Below are 21,419 nucleotides of genomic sequence, written 5' to 3' on the forward strand. Positions count from 1 at the left end.
CAACAAGCAGCGATCCTTTTTTTTTTTTTATTTTTATTCACCTTCGGCATCGAACAGCAAACCGGTGGCGACAACGCCGCAGATTCACCTCGTCTGGACGTTGCTATACTTGCATCTCACCTCCGAGGCCTTGTCGGGGGCGGTTGGTTTATTCTTAGCCAGCACTTGACCTCTCCTTTTTTTTTTTCCGCCAGCCGAAACGCCGTTGACGGCTTACCCTGCCAAGCGTGTCCTCACAATAGTAATAGACCTGTCTACCCTTGACTCTGGCTGGTCTGCCGATATATCTTAGTCCGTTCGTCCTGGTATTTTGATGGCCTGGCAGCCACAGTCTGCCATGGCCGGAAATGGTGGAATGGGTGGTGGGAGTATGGATGCGAGTAATGGTGGAGGCCAGCCTCAGGGCACGGAATATACGTTACAGGGTCAGTTTTGCATGTCTCCTGGAAGACAACGCCCCATTTATTGGGGGTTGAAAGCTCTATAGAGAGTTGAACTTCTATTTGTGCTAATAATGATTCGGTTTATAGGTGTGATGCGATTCCTACAGACCGAGTGGCATCGACATGAGCGTGACCGAAACGCCTGGGAAATCGAGCGCGCTGAGATGAAGTCGAGGATTGGGAGACTAGAAGGCGATGCTCGGACGAGTAAAAGGATGCATGAGTCTCTGGGGAAACATGTCCGAATCCTGGAGGTCGCGTTGAAGAAAGAGAGGGAGAAATCGAGCAAGCTGGCTGCAGGGGAGACGATCGAACCCAGTGTCGACCCAAAAGAAGTTGCTAAAAAGAGTCTCAAGGCTCTGGAAAAGAGTATGGAACTTGATCCTTCCACGTTCGTTGTTTGATTGTTTTTCTAATGCGCGTTTACATATAGAACAACCGAAGCCGTCGTCCGGTCTTGATAATTACGCCGACGATGAGGAGTCCAACAGCCCTGACGCCCAACACGAAAATGAACGGGACAAATCTAGACTGTACCTTGGAAAATGCACGCAAGAAGTGGCTTACCATATCATCCCCAGATCTCATCCACCTCCGGAAATAAACGAGCAGGACCTGTTGAATCATGACTACCAACAACATCATATGCAAAGACAACCGTTGGACAGTAGTTATATTCAGGAGCACCAACGGCAGCAACAACAATCTGTGCCACAGCAAAAGCAACAATTAGTCCCAGCACAGCCTCAATTGAATCATGTGAGCATGGTTCGAGAACCAGAAGGCTCCCAAATGATGATGCCAACGTATAACGAAAACGGTGCCCAGGGTTCGGCTCAACGGGAATTCCTTGATAGGAGACCCCAGGAACCGCAACGAGCAAATGAAACCACGCAGGAGGAACGCAACGCCAACTATGAATTCCCATCCAAGTCCGAAGAACCCTCGCAAACTGAGAGCAAGTCTCCAGAAGCACTCTCAGGAAAGGAAGATTTCGGGAAGCCACCCCCAACTAATGATATTATTGTTGACGAAGCCGATGGTTGGAATTTCGATGAAGCGCCCTCGACCGAGCCCACCCCGGCTCCTGTCACTCGCCGCCCCGACACAGATGCTTTCCCCAGTGCGAACTTCATTCCCCCCAAGTCTCCCACCCGTGGACGTGGATCCAGGAGAAAGAGTTCTGGCGGGAGAAGACGAAGTGACGGCAACCCTGATGTCCGTGAACTTTCTGGATCCGTTGGCCCCAAGGCAGATACTACTAACTTCAAAGTACGGTTTGCTTTACGTGGACACTTGGATGTAGTTCGATCCGTGATATTTACTGGCGGTGGAAGTCCCTCAGAGCCCGAAATCTGCACCTGTGGTGACGATGGAACTGTCAAGCGATGGATAATACCTGCAACATACGGCGTCTTCGGCTCCAATGTTGCGGCTCCAGGGTCAGATCTTGATGTTACCAGCTATTTTACTCACCGTGGGCACAACGGCTCCGTCACTACACTTGCTGCTTGTCCGCCATCCCAAAACTTCTCCAGCGGTGGTCGTGCTACTGGCGATGGCTGGGTGTTCTCTGGTGGACAAGATGGGTGTGTTAAGGTCTGGGAGCGAGGCAGAGTCGACCCCAAGGCTACCTTAGACGGCCATAAAGACGCCGTCTGGACTGTCTGCGTTCTTCCAGGCACGTCAAAGTCAGTATTCGGTGACCAATGCAACACCAATGGAGGCCCCGATCGTGTACTCCTTGCTTCTGGAGCTGCTGATGGCAGGATATTGATATGGGCCATAAGTGCACCGCCCCAACTCTCTTCACCCCAGACTAGCTCTAGAAGAAGCGCCGGTGGGAGCAGGCGTGCAAACTCCATTTCCTCGGGTTCCAATTTCCCTACGTCTCCTCAACCCAGCACTGCCAGTTCGACTGCATTCAACTACACACTGGTCCATCAGATTGTGAGAAATGACATTGCCCCTACCTGTATCAGTCCGTTGTCATTGGCGGGAGTCAACTTTGTTGTTTCCTATGCAGATGCTTCTATTCTAGTCTATGATACCCGGACTGGAGAGGAGATTGTGGGTATGGCAAGCCTTGAGACATATGACGGCACTCGAGCCACTGGTGTCAATGCCGTTGTTGCTAGCACCATTGGTTTCGATGGTACAGCTAACCTGGATCCTAACCGAGCCCTTTCGGAAGAAGAGTCCGTTGTCCATGGTGCTACGGGCACAAGCGGTGGTGTCGAAGGCGTTGTCATCAGTGGTTACGAAGACCGTTATATCAGATTTTTCGACGCTAACAGCGGTAAGATAATAATTTCCACTAAAATTCCTCATTTACACGACATTCTTCTAATTTGAATAGGTCAATGCACATACACAATGTTAGCACATCCAGCAGCAATCTCCTCTCTTTCGCAGTCGCCAGATGGACGAGAGCTTGTCTCTGCTGGACATGACGCAAGTTTACGATTTTGGTCCCTAGAGAAACGAAGTTGCACGCAAGAAATCACGAGCCATAGACTAATGCGAGGCGAGGGTGTTTGTTCAGTCGTCTGGAGTCAAGACGGAAGATGGGTTGCTAGCGGTGGCGGTGACGGCGTTGTCAAGGTATTTTCAAGATAAATATCAACACCACCGCCGCGACGTGAAGATTACTCGAACGAAAACAATAGGCCCCCCGTTCACCATGATATACATCTATCTTTCATCTACCCTCTATCCTTATAATGAGTCTCCTGACTTCTTTGAGTGAGCATATTCGACTTGGGTTTCTCCTTCGCAAACGTGCGAAGGTAGTCTTCTTGTTCTGATGATACCCCTTCATTTGCTCACAACTCTTCTTTACGCTATTATTATTATAAGATCTGGGCGTTTGCATCCACCCATGCGCTGAATCTCTTCTTGAGCCATGTTTATCTCCCGGCTTGGAAGATACGATTTATCGCCTTCCCGTTTCTCCTTTAAGACACGTACTTAATGCTTTTCCTTTCAATGTTTTCACATTTTTGACTTTTTCTTCATTTCCCTCCCCCATAACACATCACTTTTAACGCTTTTCCTTTCTCTTCTCTGCTGTGATGTATACTATCAAACCCCTAAGTTTCAACCCAATGTCTTCTTGATGCATCAATTTAGTTCTTTGACGAATATATACAATTTACGATTTCTTGGCATAGACATTCTATTGTATATAATTAGAAAAGCGACGCTCTCATTATCCTATACCATCACTAAACTGCTGACAATAGGTCTACTTCAAGTAGTCCTTCAACCCAGCTTTGAAAATGGAGATCATAGCTGGGGCATGATCTGGGTTCGGTATCTTGTCTTGTATAAATATCCTAATATCCTCCCAGAAATTGTCGGCATCATACAAGTTGGCGAACTCTGAACGCAAGGATTGATCGCCCTGCGGTAGCTCTCCTAGTTGTTCTGAATCGGGATCCTTCATCTCTGTATCCTCCTGTGGGCCCAATTCAACAGGAGGTTTAGCCACCTTCGTTGCGGCAGCAGCAGCCTTCAATTCTTCCTCAGGAATAACAGACGCTCCTCCTAGAACCATCACATTAAACTCTGCTGGGATTTTCCCATTGACTACGTCTGGTTCATCTGCCAAGATATCAGCAACAGATGTACCTTGAACGGGCTTGCGTTTCCACAATAGCTTTATCTTGTCTAATGGCACCCTTTCGTCGGAATCGGTCGCATTGCTCGGTCGTATTCTCTGGTGGACAGCATCCTTAAGTTCTTGAACTGTGGCAGTAGCAAGAGCTACATTTGGAAGCTTGATATCTAGCACAGGGTTCCGAGCGGACTTTAAATGGACGGTTATTCCCTTGGATGAGCCTGGCGGTGCTGCTGTCTTGACTTTCTTAGGCATAGGCGGGTGAGGAGGGTCAGTTAAGCGTGGGAGGATGATCTACAGATAGGCACACTGTCAGTATGTGCTAGCCTTTTAGCAAAATAAAATATATATAAACCCTTACCGGGAAACGAGGGGCGAATGTTCGAGGGTCATAGACAGTATCGGCTGGGACTCTGATTGGTTTTGAGTCCAGAGAAGCCAGGAAACTCTTTGTAAATGATATCTCCGCCATTTTGACAGCTTTATCTCCTGTTTTCAAGGCTGTAATCTCTCTGGCGTCCGTCTATCAAAGCTGGATGTCTACCAATGTCCTCCTGCGTGTAGATTCGTGTTTGGTTATTGCTCCTGCTTAGTAAGACCGATAAGCTGTACCTGTCACGTGATATGATAAACTCTAAAAATTATTTTTTTTTTCCTTATCGGCAAAATTTCGCTGGAAGAAAAAGAAGCAACGCCAGGAATATTTATATATTACCAACAGTACGGCCAATTGCGCCTTGATTTTGGGGAATTGACGCAAGATGGGTGTCGGGCGTCGCATTGGGAAGAAGCAGGGTCCTCCACAACCGCTTGAAGAGTTCACCGTAAAAAGTGGTAAAAAGGCGGTTAGGAAGCGGAAAGCAGACAAGGCGGACAGCGCTCCTAAGGGAGTCAAGCGACGAAGAGGAGTTGATGATGATGGCGATGACGGCGAAGAGCGGCCAAAGAGCGCAAAGACAAACGGTGCGAAAGCCGGGAAGAAAGACTCTGTGAAGCGGAAGAATACCAAGGCGCCTATCACAGAGGGCGCACGCACCAAGGATGAGAAGAAAAAGGTAGCAAAACCCGTGGAAGCTTCTGAACCGGAAGACTCGGAGGAGGATATGGATGATGAAATGCTTGATGATGAGTTTGGTGACCTAGATGGGGTTAGTGACGGGTCCGCAGACGATATGGATGCGTTGGATCAGGAAGATTCAGATCTTGAGAGCCATTCAGCGTTCGATTCAGATGAGGAACGACCCCGAGAGAAGATGTTCTCAGACGACGAAGATCTTTCAGATGCGGAAGAGATTCTCACTGCCGCCAATATTGAGGGATTGTCCAAGAAACTGGACATGCAGAAGGAAGAGGAGGCTGCACAGGCAGAGCTTGAGCTGAAAGAGGCTGCTATGCAAACAAATATTGCAGGCGATGCACCCGATGTATTTGCGGAGCATGAAAATCTCACGGCTGGACTGGCTCCAAACCTGCAACTGCTTCGAACTCGCATCACAGATACAATTCGTATTCTTGGTGATTTAAGCACGCTTGGTCAACCAGGAAAATCGCGCGCAGACTATACCGACCTCCTCTTAAACGACATATGTGTATACTACGGATACACTCCTTACCTTGCAGAGAAATTATTTTCACTGTTCACTCCTATGGAAGCATTCTCTTTTTTTGAGGCTAACGAGTCTCCCCGACCAATTGTTATTCGAACAAATACACTACGTACCAACCGACGGTCACTAGCTCAGGCATTGATTAACCGAGGAGTTGTTCTAGAGCCTGTTGGAAAGTGGTCAAAAGTCGGTCTTCAGGTATTCGAGTCCCCAGTTCCTCTAGGTGCTACTCCAGAATACCTTGCTGGACATTACATTCTGCAAGCAGCCTCATCCTTCCTCCCTGTCATGGCGCTTGCTCCACAACCTCATGAGCGTATCCTCGACATGGCAGCTGCTCCCGGTGGTAAGACAACATACGCCTCTGCGTTGATGCGAAACACTGGCAGCATTCTTGCCAACGATGCCAGTAAGACTCGTGCAAAGGGTCTTATCGGTAATATTCACCGCTTGGGATGCAAAAACACTATTGTCTCAAACTTGGATGCTCGAACAGCTTTCCCCAAAGCTATTGGAGGCTTTGATCGAGTGCTGCTCGATGCCCCCTGCTCGGGAACCGGCGTTATCTCCAAGGATCCAAAGGTGAAAACGTCCAAGACAGAGCGTGACTTTTTAGCGCTACCGCACATGCAGAAGCAGCTACTTCTTGCTGCCATCGACTCTACCAACCATGCTTCGAAAACGGGCGGGTATATAGTCTACTCAACATGTAGCGTCACGGTTGAAGAGAACGAGGGCGTCGTACAGTACGCCCTGAGGAAACGGCCAAACGTGAAGATAGTCGACACCGGCCTGGGAAACTTTGGAACTCCCGGCTTCAAGACCTACATGAACAAAAAGTTTGACGACAAGATGCCGCTGACTCGACGATACTATCCCCACCGTGAAAATGTTGACGGGTTTTTTGTCTGCAAACTGAAAAAGACCGGACCCAGCCCTGCGGAGACGACCCAAAAGGCTCCAGGGACCTCCGAAGGTAGCGGTGGCGAAGAGATTATTGATAGGACCCCAATTACCCCAGAGACTGGGGATACCGATGCGGACGGATTTGGCCCCTTCAACGAGGACGAGGACGAGCAGTACATCTCCCGCGCTCAGAGGAACAAGCTCCGTCGCCAGGGCGTCAATCCCAAGGCAGTGATCAACAAGAAGAGCGGCCAGGATGGCGAGAATCACAAGCAAAAGAAGCAAAAAGGGGCAAGGGAGAAGAAGGATATATCTGCTTAGTCATCCGTAATATAATGTATTCGGAATACCAGTGTAATTTTTCAACCTTTATTTCCGGTTTTTTATATTTTTTTATTTTCTACGAAAAAAACATCTTTTCACGAGCGACGAAAGCGACGACGACGAAGAAACATCTTCTGCATCACCGACAAACGCCGTCTGCGTCCCCAAGCCCCAACTATTCGTTGTCCTTTTCGTTGGCGTTTCCGGTCGGCTACGTGTTTTCTTCTATCCCGTCGTCGACGTTCAGCGCTTTCGCTCCATAACCGAGTCGTCATCATCATCCCTGAGAGAAGGGAAAAACGCCCAGGTGGCCTTGCAAAGTCCATATACCAAGCCGAATCATCATATCGGCACCACAGCAGTTCGATAGGACTTCGAATAAAGCCTTCCAGACCTCGATAGAAAAGTTCCGATAAACTGTTCACGATGTCGGACCAGAAGAAGAATGACAACTACATCCCCATGGACAAGATGGACTCGGAGTCCTCCAGCAGCTACAAGCCGCAGCCACCACCACAGCCGCGACACTCGGCTGTCGCTTCAGCAGCAAACAATGCCACTCTCGCTATTATCAGCTACTGTGCTTCCTCTATTCTAATGACTGTGACGAATAAATATGTTTTATCAGGTGTTGATTTCAACCTCAACTTTTTCCTTCTCTGTATTCAGGTATGTCAAGAAACAATTTCTGTCGGTGAGCAGTGAAGCCATTTATCTAACCATGTCTTCTTTCCAGTCTATTATTTGTATCATTGCAGTGCAGTCTTGCAAGACCTTGGGATTTATCAACTACCGAGATTTCAGCTCAGATGAAGCCAAGAAGTGTAAGTGCTTTGTATAGTCAACCTTCCGGCCATCCATACCCCCAACTAACAGAGCTGTTTTGCAGGGTTTCCAATTTCCCTCCTCCTTATCGGCATGATTTACACCGGGTCCAAAGCCCTCAAGTTCCTTTCAATCCCTGTTTACACCATTTTCAAGAACCTTACCATCATCCTTATCGCCTACGGTGAGGTACTGTGGTTTGGAGGCTCCGTTAGCGGACTCACCCTCTTCTCCTTCGGTCTCATGGTCCTTAGCTCCGTTGTTGCTGCCTGGGCTGATATCACCCATGCCGTCAGCACTTCTGCCGATACTGGCGCTGTTTCCACACTCAACTCCGGCTATCTCTGGATGTTGATCAACTGTGCTTGTACTGCTTCGTATGTCCTCGGAATGCGAAAGAGAATCAAGTTGACCAACTTCAAGGATTTCGACAGTAAGTCAAGTTTCTAGGGCCCACACATTTACACAATTCTAATTCTCATTTCTCTTAATAGCTATGTTCTACAACAACCTTCTCTCCATTCCAATCCTCATGGTCAGCTCTCTCCTCGTTGAGGACTGGTCTAGTGCCAATGTGGCCAAGAACTTCCCCGTCGATACCCGTAACAGGCTTTACGTTGCAATGCTCTTCTCCGGATTGTCTACCGTTTTCATCTCCTACGCCTCCGCATGGTGCGTTCGTGTTACCACCTCCACCACTTACTCCATGGTTGGAGCCCTCAATAAGCTTCCAATCGCCCTGTCTGGTCTCATGTTCTTTGGCGACCCAGTCACCTTCCCCAGTGTCTCTGCGATTGCTATCGGATTTATCAGCGGAATCGTCTATGCCCTCGCCAAAATCAAGCAGAACGCCAAACCAAAAACTGGTATTCTCCCAACTTCGAACCCCCCTGTCAGTGCCAGTGCCCAGAGCATGAGAGACGGATTGAAGTCGTGAGCAATTAGCTGGTCTTTAAAAATGCCCACTCTGTCTTGATTCCTGTATCTCTCGCTTGGCATCGGCTTCGGCATAACGACTTTTTAACGCAATCAACGGGCTTATCTATTTTTTTGTTTTTTGGTGATACTAGGTGATGCTTTCCACCTGACTCACCCAAGAAGAATGAATCCCCCAGATTGCGGAAACGACTATCCATTGAGTAACGTTATTTTCAGCGTGGACTTCTTACTACTCCACTGGTGGTTGACGAACAGCTAAACCGCATCCCGCAACACATAGAGCTTGTTTTCTGTTTTGGCTTGTTGGTTTTCCGAGGGTAATTCATCATTCCTTCTTCAATTGTCCTTTTTTTAATATGCGGCCGATTCCCCCTGCCACTTTTTCTTTCTTCCAGATCATATGCTAGAGGCATCAGGTTACCTTTGGCACTTTTCTTCTTTTGATATCCCCAATTCTTTTATACTGCAGAGAGACCTGGGTATCTGTAGTATGCTGTATTTATTTTTTCCCCTTTACTCTTAAATATTTCCTACTTCTGTTCTAACATTCTTTTGTTTCTTTGATCTATGTAAACCAGTTTAATTCATAGAATAGTTTCCCAGTATATGTTTACCGGTAAATGACAGCACCATCCGTCGTATTTCCATGACCGTCACGCAGCAGTATATAAATAAGCTGAGACAATAGGACAGATTCAGCCTCTCGGTGAAACCTGGCCTCAATGATTACCCGCCTATCGCAGGCTTCGCCAAAATCCATGGGGATCCAGACTCTTTAGGCCAAATAACTAGTTCGTTAGTCGACCAACTAAATACCTGGTAGCTAACTAATTAGATTAGATTAGCTAGATTTTAAGATTTTCCCTGTCAATCAATCGACTATCAACATTTGCCAATCACCAATACAACGATATTATATCCCAAGTACTCGATTATCCAAACCACTGCACGCATATACTGCCACTCCCCTTACTATAGATTAATTGATTTCTTCGGCAAGATGGGCAAAAATCGAAAACCTGCTGTGAAACAGAGTAACAAGAAGATGAAATCCTTTACAAAGCTGTCAACGTCAACAAAAAAGACCCAAAATGCCAAACAGCAGCAGCAAAAGCAAAATAAACCGCAAGTCCCCTTCAGACCATCGGATAGGGTGCTCTTGATTGGCGAAGGTATGCTTGTTATACTTGTTCATATTACAGACAAAAGCTAATACTTCAAGCTAGGAGATTTCTCATTTGCATTATCCCTCGCAACTCACCACAAATGCCGAAAAAGGCTAATGGCAACATGTTATGACAGCGAAGACAAGCTGATTGAAAAATACCCAGATGCCAAAAGGCATATTGAACAGCTTGAAGCTTTCTCTTCCCATTCACAGGAGTCCAAGGCCGGCGTAAAACGTAAGAGGGATGAAGGAGTTGGTTCAGACCAGTCAGATGAAGAGGCGGATCAGAAGCCGCAGGATCGTGTCAAAGCTGCTCCTGTGGAAAGCAACTCACCTAAAGCAACGAAAGCATCCGTATCATCCCCAAAAGTTGTCTTTTCAATCGATGCTCGAAAGCTAGGTAACACTGGTGGAGGAGGGAAGTTGATACGGAGCGGATTTCCAGCTCCAAGCCCCAAGATACGTTACTCGAATCGGTCCAAAAAGAGCGGCAATGACCTTACAGGCGAACCAGGAGGGCCATGGGATATTATTTGTTTCAATTTCCCACATGTTGGCGGCCTGAGTACGGACGTGAACAGGCAAGTCCGATCAAACCAGGAACTACTAGTTGGGTTTTTCAAAGCATGTGTGCCCCTTCTTTCAGTCCCAAATCCAACGGATGATTGGTCTGATTTTGAGGATGAGGATGAATATACGGATGAGGAGGAGAACGGTGATTTCCTTTCTGGCGCTGGTGAAGTGCGATGCAAGCCTAGGAAGGAGCCGGGCCATATTATTGTAACTCTATTTGAGGGTGAGCCCTATACGCTATGGAATATCAGGGATCTTGCCCGACACGCGGGCCTACGAGTTGTGACTAGCTTCAAATTCCCATGGGCAAGTTATCCTGGCTACTCCCATGCGCGGACAATAGGGGCTATCGAAGGGAAAGATGGTGGGAGAGGTGGATGGAAAGGAGAAGAACGGGAGGCAAGAAGTTATGTATTTGAAAGAAAAGGGTTCGAGAGTCAAGGTACTAGTTCTGGAAAGCTTAAGAGAAAGAGAAAAGGATCTGGAAGTGAAAGTGACTGATACTACCATTTGTGGTTATCTTGGATCGAGGATAGGAGGACTATTAGTCGGCGAATTGGTCATTAAATCATTAATACGCTGCATTGAACCATCTGACTAAACATAGTAAACAAAACAGAAAAGAAGGAGCACACGAAGAAATAGGCAGCTACCACTACAGCAGTTGATGTCCACTGCTGTTAATCTATGAAATAAACACTTTCTTCAACTCTGACACATCGAACACCTCTGAAGTGATTGGATCTTTGACTTTTCCGGTGCTAACACCTGATCTGCTCGACATATAGCATAAGCTTTCCCTACCATATAATCGGCCGTTGGGTAGGACAACGGGGTCATTGTCCACCGAGCTCTTCGTATGGTGAGCATAAGGCATAGGGCGGGCAAGCTCATTAAGTTCAGTGGAGCATATAGGACATATAGAGGACCCTGAGGAGTAGGTTGCACTTGAGGCAGATGTAGTATATTCTGAATGACATGCAGGTGTCTTTAGAGCCGAAATGCCTGCGGAGAGGGCAATCTGCAGTAATGGGTGTGATGTAAGTGAGAGAAGATCGTGGTGGGTTTTAACGAAGAGGTTCGATAGCGTTTGCCATCGTTCAGAGGAGTAAATAGTCTAGACAGGCTGGTCAGTTTGCAATGGATCACTAATAAGCGTTGGGATATCATCATACCTTATACGGCTCGGCATCAGTATTAGGGGGGAAGACCATCAGCCCGGCAGCACGGAGTATATCTGATTTGTATGTCTCACTGTGTGGTGTGAGGTATTTTTTAGCATGCTGCCTTGCTTCTGTTCTCTCACCTGCACGTAACATTTCAATATACTGTTGCATCCGTAGTTCAAATTCCAGCTTATTCTGTTTAGAGCTGTTAGTAAACGCTTTCCAAACACAATGACAAAGAGGGAAAAGAAACATACGTGCAGCTTCTTCAGGGCAACTTTGTTCTCTCCGCACCACTGTAGAGCTTCTTTCGTCTCCCCTCTGCGAAGGCTCTCTGCTATGCGCTGGCATTGCGCAAAGACATGTACATCCACCAAATCTTCAAGGCCTTCCTCATGTGCAAGCTGCTTTGCACTTTCAAGGTAGCCTGAACGTAGCATATGGTCTACCAGCAACCTGTTCAGCCTTGTCTTCGACCATCTATCATACTTGACATCTACCAAGCTCTGTATGCCGAAGAGGTCCTCAAGGTGTTCGATCCTTTTCCTGGACTGGGAGAGGATGCTCTTCTCCTCCTCTTGTAGTGCCTCCATCTTCCGCTTTAGCCCTTGCATCCGGGTTATCATGGTGTCCAAAGAGGCGAGTGCTTGGGTAGGATCTTGGTTCCCAGAGAGCGAGGCATTTGCTGATTCTTTCAAGGCGGGAATGACATATTCCTTCTCTCTCTCCACGATGCGCTGAACAGTTTTGAAGTTCCGGCGAGCTAGCTCATGTGGAAGCCGTAGGAGAGGTTGATCCTTCAAAACAGCCAGTTAGTAGGGTCTTCTTTCATATATTCTTCGTCTTTGGGAAAGCTGTGATGTACCAGAATCAGGTGGCTCTCCGCGTTGAGCTTTGTCGGCCCAAGTTCCGCTGCCATGTTGATGACAAGCCCAGAATATTTCTATCTGCAGTGCCTCTTTTCATATGCTATAACCCCCAAGATTTAATATAAGAGCAATGTGGGTGTCGAAGTGGTCGTGTGCGAACGGAGGCGTGAGGTTGGTTGATGAGGTTGAAGTCGACGCTGTGATGTCAGCGAGATCGACGTCAACACGGCAAAGCCACATCACAGCCGAGATCACCGAGACCAGCACCAACCATACTTCTCCCTCTACTAACGCAGCAGATTTCCCCGAATACTGCTTCGTTTTCTACATGAAATTTGGTCTTTTACCTGTCAGCTAGACAAAGGACAAGAGTCCCGGTATTAAATTTCGGAAGCAGTATATTCAGCCAAACTACCCAGGCTAACTAACTATTGAAAGAAGTAGAACGAAATAAACACAACCATGTACTCCAGCAAACATAGATAAGAAGCCCAATTTTGGATCAGTCCCATACTCCAACGGTATAAAAAGGGATATGATACAAAAGAAAAAAAAGGTAAAGGTAACTGACGCCTGCTGGGCAAATCCAATCCCTTAATCGCTGTCACTGGCATCCTCGGCCTGCTTGGATTTTCGCTTTTCCTTCTTCTCTTTCTTCTCTTGCTTTTTCTTCTCCTTTGCCTCCTTTTTCTCCTTCTTTAGGCGCTTTCGTTCTTCTCGTTCTTCTGCGGTCTCTCCATCCTTTCTCTTTCTCTTCTTGTCGGCATCATCCACCTCTTCATCTTCCTTCTCGGGGGATGAAGCAGCGGGAGCAGCCGGGGTAGACTTTGCGGGTGTGGTAGCACCAGGTGCTGGAGCGGCATTCGGTGTACCAGCAGCTTGAGCATCATAATCCTTATACTCCGCCTGCCATTTGGCTGGGGTAGAGGCATTAGTGCGGCCATATTTCTAGACAAAAGTTAGCAAGAGATGTAAGAGGTAAAAAAGAGCTGATCAGATGAACTTACGTCAAGCTTCCCGTCAGCCTTGAGCTTCTTCTTCTCAAGGGCAACTGGGCCCATACCCCATCGTCTGGGGTAAAGATCACGCTCCATGATGCAACGCTTGACCTTGGCAACTACTCCGTGATCACAGGTTGAGAGTTCAACGGTGGACATCTGAGCAATACCGATGGCAATGGCCTCACCCTTGGTGGTCATGAGTACCACCTCCTCATATATCTCAATCCCAGCCTCTATATATAGCATTTAGCAATTTGCCAATATCAAAAGGGTATTGATTATGGAACTTACCAAACCGCAAGAGACCTGGAATCATCAATTTAGCTCCGTAGCAGACGGCGTTGACTGCACTATCCTTCACAACAATTCGCTTATATGAGGTCAACAAGCTCTCCAACGGCCTAATGACCTTCCTGAGGTACGATTCGTCACGGTGGTTATCCATCATCCACTGGGCGTCCAAAACATCATGTAGAGTCACCATGCCATCCTTCTCGTCCATGGCTCCACTGCGAACACGGCGCAGTTCCTGCATATGAGCTCCAACTCCCAAAAGCAAGCCAAGATGCACGCAGAGGGTTCTGATATAGGTACCAGCCTCGCAACTGACCCAAAATACACCCAAGTGTCGGTCATTATCGAATTCATACAGCTTGCTCTCGTAAATCGTTCGGATACGAAGCTGACGTTTGACAGCAGATATCAGTGGGGGCCGCTGGAACAAAGCTCCAGACAGCGTTTCAAGAGCACGAGCGAATTGCGCCTCGCCTCCGGGAATCTTGTCATGTAACCTAATAACACAAACGTACTCCTTTCCGGCTCCCTGCTGCGATTTTACTAGGCGAGTGGCACGGTCAATGCACACGATCAAGCACCCAGTAACCTTTGGGTCCAAAGTTCCACTGTGTCCAGTCTTTTCCACCCTATTGAGAATGAAAAATGGCTAGTTAGCTACCTTGCAATTCAACTTTAGTAGTGAGAGGAAAGTGGCTGCGCGAACCTGAGCATTCTCTTCATCCATGCGACAACCTCATGACTCGACGGGTTCGACGGTTTATCCAAGTTGATCACACCAGAACTGATATAGGACTTCAAGTCACGCTTGAGGGGAGTGCAGCCGTTAGGGATTGGGGTAAAGTGACTGGTTCGCACAAGTACTATTGAAATTTAACGGCCGCACAGATTAGCAAATGAATGATCTTTCTCACGTATTTCCCCCACCACATAAATTGCACATAAAGTACATACGTTTATCATAGTTCTTCAGTAGAAGCGGCCATTCTGAGGTGGGAATTGGAGGAGCAACAGCTTCAGGCTTGATGCTGTAGTCGGCAACATCGCCCTTGCCAGTTGTAGCGGCCATCGTAAAAAATCTAGCTCTTCACTGTAGGGCAAAACACTCGAAAACCACACAAATCAAAGTATCAAGACCCAATTAGCACTGCAAACCCAACACCGCGCGCGACGACAACACTCTTTCAGGTGCTATCAATTGGGTCGCAAGGTGTAAAAATATTTGAAGGCTTTCTTTTTTTTTCTGTCTGGAATTTTTGTTCGCGTCAAAATTTGCTGTGGGCAAAAAAGTTGATCCGCCCTCTGTACTGAAATTTTATTAGACCTATAGACGCAAATAGCCGCGCGCCAGCTTATCATTGAGCAGCTTTAAGCGACTTAAAGTTTACGTAATCACATTAAATTTGACATTAAGCTGTTGCATAAAAATTTAAGTAGTACGTAGGTAACCTTGTATCCTCCTCACTGTTAACGCCGATTATTTGATTGCATGTTTCCTTAATCCGCATAAAGCTTCAGGTAGTTCAACCAGTGCCCAATTTCCTGCCGGCTCCTCTGCCTTTCCATGACCCTCCTCCCAGGCCCGAAAACCAGCTTCCGGTGGATTGACCGCTGCTCCTTGAGTCGGAGCTATTGCCATCGGCTGGGCGATGCTTGCGGTAGCCACCATGTGCTTTGACGTAGTTGCCACTAGATCCAAATAGGTTTTGGATGAAGCGGGGTGTCTGGATGTAGTTGGTGCCTCCCCCAAAGTCGGGATAAATACGGGTTAGGAACTCGTAAAGATGGGCTGCCAGTATACCACAGGCTTGGGTGATTGCGGCGTGCTGTCCAGAGAGGACAAGGGTAGCAATTAAGCTGGCGAAAGGAAGGTATTCTGCCGGAATCTGGAAAAAGATGAAAGCCATCTTCTTCCCTGCGTTATCTTGAGATAGGGTAGTGAGAAAAGCGAGAGATAGAGCTATTAGGGTTAGCTAAATGACTGAAAAACATGGATAGCCTTCCCACGCAGGGAAGTAGATAGATGAGTACGAGTTGTGGGTAGGTATCATCGTACCTCCGAGGAAGACGAAGGACTGCAAGTACAAGCCCGCGGTTAACTGCACATGCGTCAGCTCTAAGAACTAGAAGATAGTAGGATATGGAGGATGTTGATATGAAGGGTATTCTAAAACTAAATACAAGGTAGTCGAACGACAAAGAGAAATATGAATGTAGGGCAGCAGCATAACCAGTGTAATATAGTCATCAACACTGGTCAAGTCATGCCACAATCCCACCATGCCTACACCGCATGCATACCCTGAAGGATTGATATTATGCGAATGATGGGTATGCACGAAGTGCAGGGGTAATCTCCCTCGAATTCAGGAACCGCTGCAGCTAGAATGGGCTGGGCGGGCAGATTTAAGAGGTGTTTTGCAAATAAGGAAGACAGAACAGGGTAAAGGCCATGTTTGTAACCCTCGCGCAAGGCAAGGAATGAATGACCACTTACCAGAATGAAAATAGCTACGAATATCACATAGGTGACAAAGTCACCTGGTCCAGAGAAACGAGGCGAATTGACCTCAATATCGCTGGCGTATTGAAATACTGCGCATCTGTTAGTGAGATCTTCACATGATATAGTAAGGTATTCATTGTCATTTCATGGACCCGTACAGAAGTAAAGGTCCAAGAAGAAGCCAATGCCTCCTCCAGTCAGGAAAAACGGCGTCACGAGTCTCCATAGCTGTGGCGGAATCTGAAGTATCCTTGGTAAGAGGAAGACAACATGCATGCCATTCAAAAACCCCCCATGAACCAGGACTGACTGGACAAACGTAGCTGCCGTCAGCGTTCTTTAACAGAGCTGGGTCAGTATCCTGCAAACACTATCCCTTGCTCAGATATAGAAGCTCACCTGCTGACTGGCGGTGCTGCCCAGAATTTGTCCATCTTCACTAAACTACCAAACCGCTTTTGCTACAAAAGTGTTTGGTGTTTGTGTGTATTTCTGAGTTGGAGTTGTGGAAGAAAAGCTTTCGTGGTCTTTTTATATGTGGCTTTTTGGAAGCAAGACAAAAACTTTTCCAGCCCGAACTCTAATTTAGTATTACGGAATTATGTAATTCCATTTAACCCACGTGATACCTTTATATAAGCAGGAACTGTATACACGGGATAGCATTACAGTAAGTAGCTATATTGTCGAGGGAGGTAATACGGATAGTCATTACTAAGAGTCAAGTCTGCGGTAGTGTGCAGTCTGTATTAACATTTTCCTTCCAGTAGCCATCTCATGCCTTTGACGGTGTCCTCCACAAAGGTCCTGCTCACTTCAAGCTCGGGAAAATTCGTCCAAAAGTAGTGTCCGAGACCCTTATACATGTCAACTTTCGTCTTCACTCCAGCCTCCTCCCTTAGAACTCGTTCATATATCAGAGCCTCGTCTCTCAGGGGATCTAGTCCACAAACTTGAAAGTAGGCTGGCGGGAGATCCCGATGGCCGCGTTCCCCTTGACCATAGAGGAAAGGCACAAACAAAGGACTAGACATATCACCACTCATTCCCGCAATACTGTATACCTTTGCTAAAAGGTTCAAGGGCAGAAGGCTGAGTATGAACCTTGGAACCGACGCAAGTGGAGTGAATGATCCCAGTGACACATTAAGAATGGGGTCATTGCAAGGCGTCACAAGGGGGTGGGAGAGGAATTCCGCTTGATATTGAACGGGGATATGAGAAGGTGGCAGAAAGCACATAATGGCAGGGACACAGAGATATTGGCCAGTTAAAGGTGGAGATAGCTGTTCGTCTCGTGCAATATGTGCAAGAACGGCGGCTATATTCCCGCCTGCTGACCCGCCCCCAACTATAAATCCCCTTGAGGGGTCGGCACCGAGCGCCGAGGCATTCCTAGCACACCATTGAAGGGCATCCCAAGAGTCATTGATCCAGGTCGGGAATGGATACTCTGGAGCAAGCCTGTACTCCACGTTGACGCAAATGGCACCCAGGTCCCGAGAGAAGAGTCGACAGTTAACTTCTTCATCTGTCAAATCTCCCATACCCCAGCCACCCTCGTGGAACATGACGATTAATGGGCTTCCATCCTGTTTCTTAGCTACCGGTTTGTATATTCTGACTGTTATTTCTGAGCCATCACGGACGGGTATGTTCCGGTCCTCTTCAGCAACTTCATCAATCGGTCCAGGAAGGTATCGAAGCCCCCACTTTTCTCTCAATATAGTGGCCCTGTGTTCCCTAGCTGCTGTATGGTCCTTACGCCCATAGTAAGGGTCTGATGGCCTTGGAGGGCGCACTGCTGGGCCATTTTCCAGGATAGTGGCCATGGCGGGATCCATAACCGCTAGAGCAACGAGCTCTTCCCTGGTACGTGGTGCCATAGTAACGGTGTGGGCGAGGCTGGGGATATGATAAAGGAACTAGTTGTTGTTTTCAGCTCGCGAGTTTCTCTTTCCAAGCATTTCTTAAAAATCGCACGGCACGTGTTTCTAGCGGCCAGGCGAAGCCCAAAGATGGAACTCACGCTCTTCAGGATTAGGGATACAGGGAGAACGACGCCATGTACCAACCATTACATGTATATATCAACTAGCACACGGCCAGGATACAGTGCCTTAGTCGGATTTAACTGGCACAGTCTTGATGGTTCCTTTAGCTGCCAGTCCCCCATTGTTGTCCTCTACCCAGATATCCCAGCTGCCCGTGGATCCGTTAGACTTGCGTGCAGCGCATACCTTCATCTCATGCTCCACTAGAAGGGGAGATAGGTTTCGATATTCAATACTTGATACAACCTGTCCTAATGTAGCCGCGTGTTTCTGGAATGTGCTGAGCATGATCGTGAGCGTAAGAGGTCCATGGACAAGGAGGTCGTTGTATCCTTCAACGTTACGTGCATAGTCTCGATCAAGGTGGATGGCATGGGCATTGAATGTAAGGGCAGAGTATCTGAACAAAAGTGATTTGGAAGGTATGATGGACTGGGAGAATTCAGCTGTAGCAGGAACTGGGCCATCGTATGTTAGCACAAGATCAAAACTGTGGATGCCGGCAGCTATTACTTTTCATTATCCTTCGTGGAGATGTATTAGCAGCAGATTTCGCAGCTTCAATTTCCTTTGATGTCCTGTCCCTCATAAAGACAAGGTTACGCCTTTCAATTACCATACTGGCTCCTTGTTCCTCCTCGGATTGCGCCCAGACTCTACTCCGGACAGCATCGTCACTCTCATGTTCATCCACGGTGGCTACCCGTCTTTCGATTCCAACAAAAATCTTTTCATCGCCTTCCTTGCCTTTTATATTCACCTCGCGTATCCCTTCGACACAGACTGCTCGCTGTCCATTGAGCAGCGGGCCGCCATCACCGAAAAACCGGACCGATCCACCAGCCCACATCCGGCGATTGTATGGCTGGCCGGGAGAGTGCAATTCATCACAGCCGTCTGGAAGAAGTTCAGACGAAGGGACTTGAGGTGGGAAATATATTAGATGGTGGCCGCGAGGCATGGGGACCGGTCTGGTGATGGACGGGAGACGCCATTGGGACTCAGGAGAAGCGGATGAGCCGGGTGTTGACACATTAAGGCTATCGAGGGACAGGCTCAGAAGATGCGATGGCTGCGGCGAGAGATAGTCGTATATCAGAGGCAGCCGGCGCCGTACCAGCTCACCTTTAATGTTTGATGGTGCCAGAGCTGTAGCCAAAGCGCGCCTTTGCAAAAAGCTTGTAAGCCGCGGACGAAGGCATACCCGGGCCAATTGGACCATATCTACCTCGCGTGTTCCGTGGAGGCGCACATCCGTGGCGGTCACTTGTCTCTGCTTGGTATCTAGTAAATTGCGGTGGTGTAGCTGGCTGGATGTTTACGGCCTGGAGCAAGTTTGATGTTTGCGGCTTGCCAAATAACTTAAAAAAAGGATCGCCGATCTCGGATAACAAACTACAACTCCGCAACGACTCAATATTTAGACCGCCAGCATGTGCGCAAGTACAGGTATTGAATAACTAAGAATTCGAAAGAAGGAGGCGAAGAGAGGCAGATAATCTCTAAAAAGATAAAATAGTGCCTTTATTTCTATATAAAGTGTTTGCTATGATGCCCTCCATGACTCCGAGCTTGGGTGCCAATACTTTGCTCCAGCCCGTCGTTGCATTTCTTGGACCGCTAGGCTCCTTTTCACATCAAGTGAGTATATATAATAATACGATTGTTGTGCTAGCCTTGAGCTTATGCGTGCTTCAATAGGCAGCTATAGAATATTTTAGCTCAAACAATAACACCCTTAAAGCAGAGGTTTCTTTCAACGATGCCTTCTCAGCCGTCCAGTCTCAAGAGGCCGACTATGCCATTATACCACTAGAAAACTCTTCAAATGGTGCTGTTGTCCAGACTCTCGATTTGCTAGCAGACCGTGAAAACTTATACCCTGATATTACTGTGTCTGGGGAATATTATCTCAGTGTCCATCACTGTCTTTTGATGAAAAAAGCACAAGGTTGGTTCAAGCAGGCCCACGTCCAGCATTTATGGAATGCATAATTGACAAATTGCAATATAGAAGGGCACGGGAACTCTTCTGAGCCTAACCCGGAGGTATCCAAATTCTACTCCCACCCGCAAGTCTGGGGGCAATGTACAAAGTTTCTTTCAGCGTACAGTGGGGTGGAGAAGCAAGATGCCTCTTCAACCTCCAAGGCTGCTGAGATAGTCAGCAAGGACAACGATCCCAAAAGTGCAGCTATTGGAAGTGAACTTGCAGGTAGTATCAATGGTCTACAGGTTGTCAAGGCCAACATCGAAGACGACCCTTCCAACGCAACCAGATTCCTTATCTTACAGAACCTCAAATCAAACCGCACCCAGGCAATAAAGCCACCCCAGAAGACACAGTCTTGCTCCGATCCGGGTTCAAAATGCAAGTCTCTTATCACCTTTATGGTTGATCATACGTCTCCCGGTGCCTTGGCGGACGCGTTACATGTGTTCAAAAAATATGGCCTCAATCTGACCAGTATCAATTCTCGCCCAGGAGGTGTTAAAGCGTGGCAGTACGTTTTTCTGGTAGAGTGTCAGAGGGTATATGGTGTTCACGATGATCATGTCGTGGAAAAGGTCATAGACGAGCTGCGGGATATTACGCAGACCTGCAGAAATCTAGGGAGTTGGGAAGATCAACTTATGGAAAAGTAAAAAGGCAGGGCATTTTTTTCGGGAATACGGCATTATAAAGGGATTTAAAGAAGCAGCTACATGATCCAATTTACGCATTATATCTAAAAATAAGGAGGGAGGTGTGACATAGCCATAGACTTGTTGTGAATAGCCGGTGCCAGAAAGTATAGCAGGTAACGAGCGTATATTTTTATGGATTGAAGAAAAACACTAGCACACGACCCTGGATAAGCCTACACTTGAGTTTAACAACGTAGTTTGAGAAAGAACTAAGTCATCAAACTCCAAAGCGCAGGCTTTCATATTCCAAATCATAGAGCGAGGCAGGGCGCAAGAAGACGACAGCAGAAAAAGCACACAATTTGAATCATTTAGTAGGAAGCAAGGAGGAGAAGGTTTCCACCGAGAAGTGCTATCCCAGCTCAAGTTCGAATCTGAAATGATAGCGAGCAGATTCGAAAAAAAGAAAAAAAGGCATCGATCTTATCCGGTCT

General features: G+C 47.4%; 11 protein-coding genes across 11 annotated transcripts; 5 read left to right on the forward strand and 6 right to left on the reverse strand.

Annotated features, from left to right (window-relative positions):
- Positions 1 to 313: 313 nt before the first annotated feature.
- Positions 314 to 3,062, forward strand: TRV_07907 (uncharacterized protein; the record flags this gene model as incomplete). Its single annotated transcript, XM_003018025.1, has 4 exons — positions 314 to 425; positions 531 to 812; positions 877 to 2,742; positions 2,803 to 3,062. 4 exons carry the CDS (start codon positions 314 to 316, stop codon positions 3,060 to 3,062), a joined length of 2,520 nt encoding a protein of 839 aa, XP_003018071.1.
- A 628-nt stretch (positions 3,063 to 3,690) lies between these two features.
- On the reverse strand, positions 3,691 to 4,537 carry TRV_07908 (uncharacterized protein; the record flags this gene model as incomplete). Its single annotated transcript, XM_003018026.1, has 2 exons — positions 3,691 to 4,359; positions 4,427 to 4,537. The coding sequence occupies 2 exons, from the start codon at positions 4,535 to 4,537 to the stop codon at positions 3,691 to 3,693; spliced, it is 780 nt and encodes a 259-aa protein (XP_003018072.1).
- A 289-nt stretch (positions 4,538 to 4,826) lies between these two features.
- Positions 4,827 to 6,899, forward strand: TRV_07909 (uncharacterized protein; the record flags this gene model as incomplete). The annotated part of the gene is made up of 1 exon (XM_003018027.1): positions 4,827 to 6,899. The coding sequence occupies one exon, from the start codon at positions 4,827 to 4,829 to the stop codon at positions 6,897 to 6,899; it is 2,073 nt and encodes a 690-aa protein (XP_003018073.1).
- A 429-nt stretch (positions 6,900 to 7,328) lies between these two features.
- Positions 7,329 to 8,664, forward strand: TRV_07910 (uncharacterized protein; the record flags this gene model as incomplete). Its single annotated transcript, XM_003018028.1, has 4 exons — positions 7,329 to 7,571; positions 7,639 to 7,726; positions 7,792 to 8,160; positions 8,222 to 8,664. The coding sequence occupies 4 exons, from the start codon at positions 7,329 to 7,331 to the stop codon at positions 8,662 to 8,664; spliced, it is 1,143 nt and encodes a 380-aa protein (XP_003018074.1).
- Positions 8,665 to 9,666: 1,002 nt separating this feature from the next.
- Positions 9,667 to 10,908, forward strand: TRV_07911 (uncharacterized protein; the record flags this gene model as incomplete). Its single annotated transcript, XM_003018029.1, has 2 exons — positions 9,667 to 9,838; positions 9,893 to 10,908. 2 exons carry the CDS (start codon positions 9,667 to 9,669, stop codon positions 10,906 to 10,908), a joined length of 1,188 nt encoding a protein of 395 aa, XP_003018075.1.
- A 184-nt stretch (positions 10,909 to 11,092) lies between these two features.
- TRV_07912 (uncharacterized protein) lies at positions 11,093 to 12,492 on the reverse strand (the record flags this gene model as incomplete). The annotated part of the gene is made up of 4 exons (XM_003018030.1): positions 11,093 to 11,524; positions 11,583 to 11,768; positions 11,831 to 12,370; positions 12,439 to 12,492. The coding sequence occupies 4 exons, from the start codon at positions 12,490 to 12,492 to the stop codon at positions 11,093 to 11,095; spliced, it is 1,212 nt and encodes a 403-aa protein (XP_003018076.1).
- A 544-nt stretch (positions 12,493 to 13,036) lies between these two features.
- On the reverse strand, positions 13,037 to 14,806 carry TRV_07913 (uncharacterized protein; the record flags this gene model as incomplete). The annotated part of the gene is made up of 5 exons (XM_003018031.1): positions 13,037 to 13,390; positions 13,450 to 13,676; positions 13,735 to 14,366; positions 14,444 to 14,600; positions 14,692 to 14,806. The coding sequence occupies 5 exons, from the start codon at positions 14,804 to 14,806 to the stop codon at positions 13,037 to 13,039; spliced, it is 1,485 nt and encodes a 494-aa protein (XP_003018077.1).
- A 454-nt stretch (positions 14,807 to 15,260) lies between these two features.
- TRV_07914 (uncharacterized protein) lies at positions 15,261 to 16,519 on the reverse strand (the record flags this gene model as incomplete). Its single annotated transcript, XM_003018032.1, has 4 exons — positions 15,261 to 15,697; positions 15,794 to 15,853; positions 16,039 to 16,332; positions 16,402 to 16,519. 4 exons carry the CDS (start codon positions 16,517 to 16,519, stop codon positions 15,261 to 15,263), a joined length of 909 nt encoding a protein of 302 aa, XP_003018078.1.
- A 473-nt stretch (positions 16,520 to 16,992) lies between these two features.
- On the reverse strand, positions 16,993 to 18,129 carry TRV_07915 (lipase/esterase, putative; the record flags this gene model as incomplete). Its single annotated transcript, XM_003018033.1, has 1 exon — positions 16,993 to 18,129. The coding sequence occupies one exon, from the start codon at positions 18,127 to 18,129 to the stop codon at positions 16,993 to 16,995; it is 1,137 nt and encodes a 378-aa protein (XP_003018079.1).
- A 234-nt stretch (positions 18,130 to 18,363) lies between these two features.
- TRV_07916 (uncharacterized protein) lies at positions 18,364 to 19,519 on the reverse strand (the record flags this gene model as incomplete). Its single annotated transcript, XM_003018034.1, has 2 exons — positions 18,364 to 18,803; positions 18,919 to 19,519. 2 exons carry the CDS (start codon positions 19,517 to 19,519, stop codon positions 18,364 to 18,366), a joined length of 1,041 nt encoding a protein of 346 aa, XP_003018080.1.
- Positions 19,520 to 19,848: 329 nt separating this feature from the next.
- TRV_07917 (uncharacterized protein) lies at positions 19,849 to 20,943 on the forward strand (the record flags this gene model as incomplete). Its single annotated transcript, XM_003018035.1, has 3 exons — positions 19,849 to 19,938; positions 19,999 to 20,248; positions 20,312 to 20,943. The coding sequence occupies 3 exons, from the start codon at positions 19,849 to 19,851 to the stop codon at positions 20,941 to 20,943; spliced, it is 972 nt and encodes a 323-aa protein (XP_003018081.1).
- Positions 20,944 to 21,419: the final 476 nt, after the last annotated feature.

The sequence above is a fragment of the Trichophyton verrucosum genome, assembly GCF_000151505.1.
Source record: "Trichophyton verrucosum HKI 0517 chromosome Unknown contig01190_1.f1.exp, whole genome shotgun sequence".
In the NCBI taxonomy this organism is placed as follows: domain Eukaryota; kingdom Fungi; phylum Ascomycota; class Eurotiomycetes; order Onygenales; family Arthrodermataceae; genus Trichophyton; species Trichophyton verrucosum.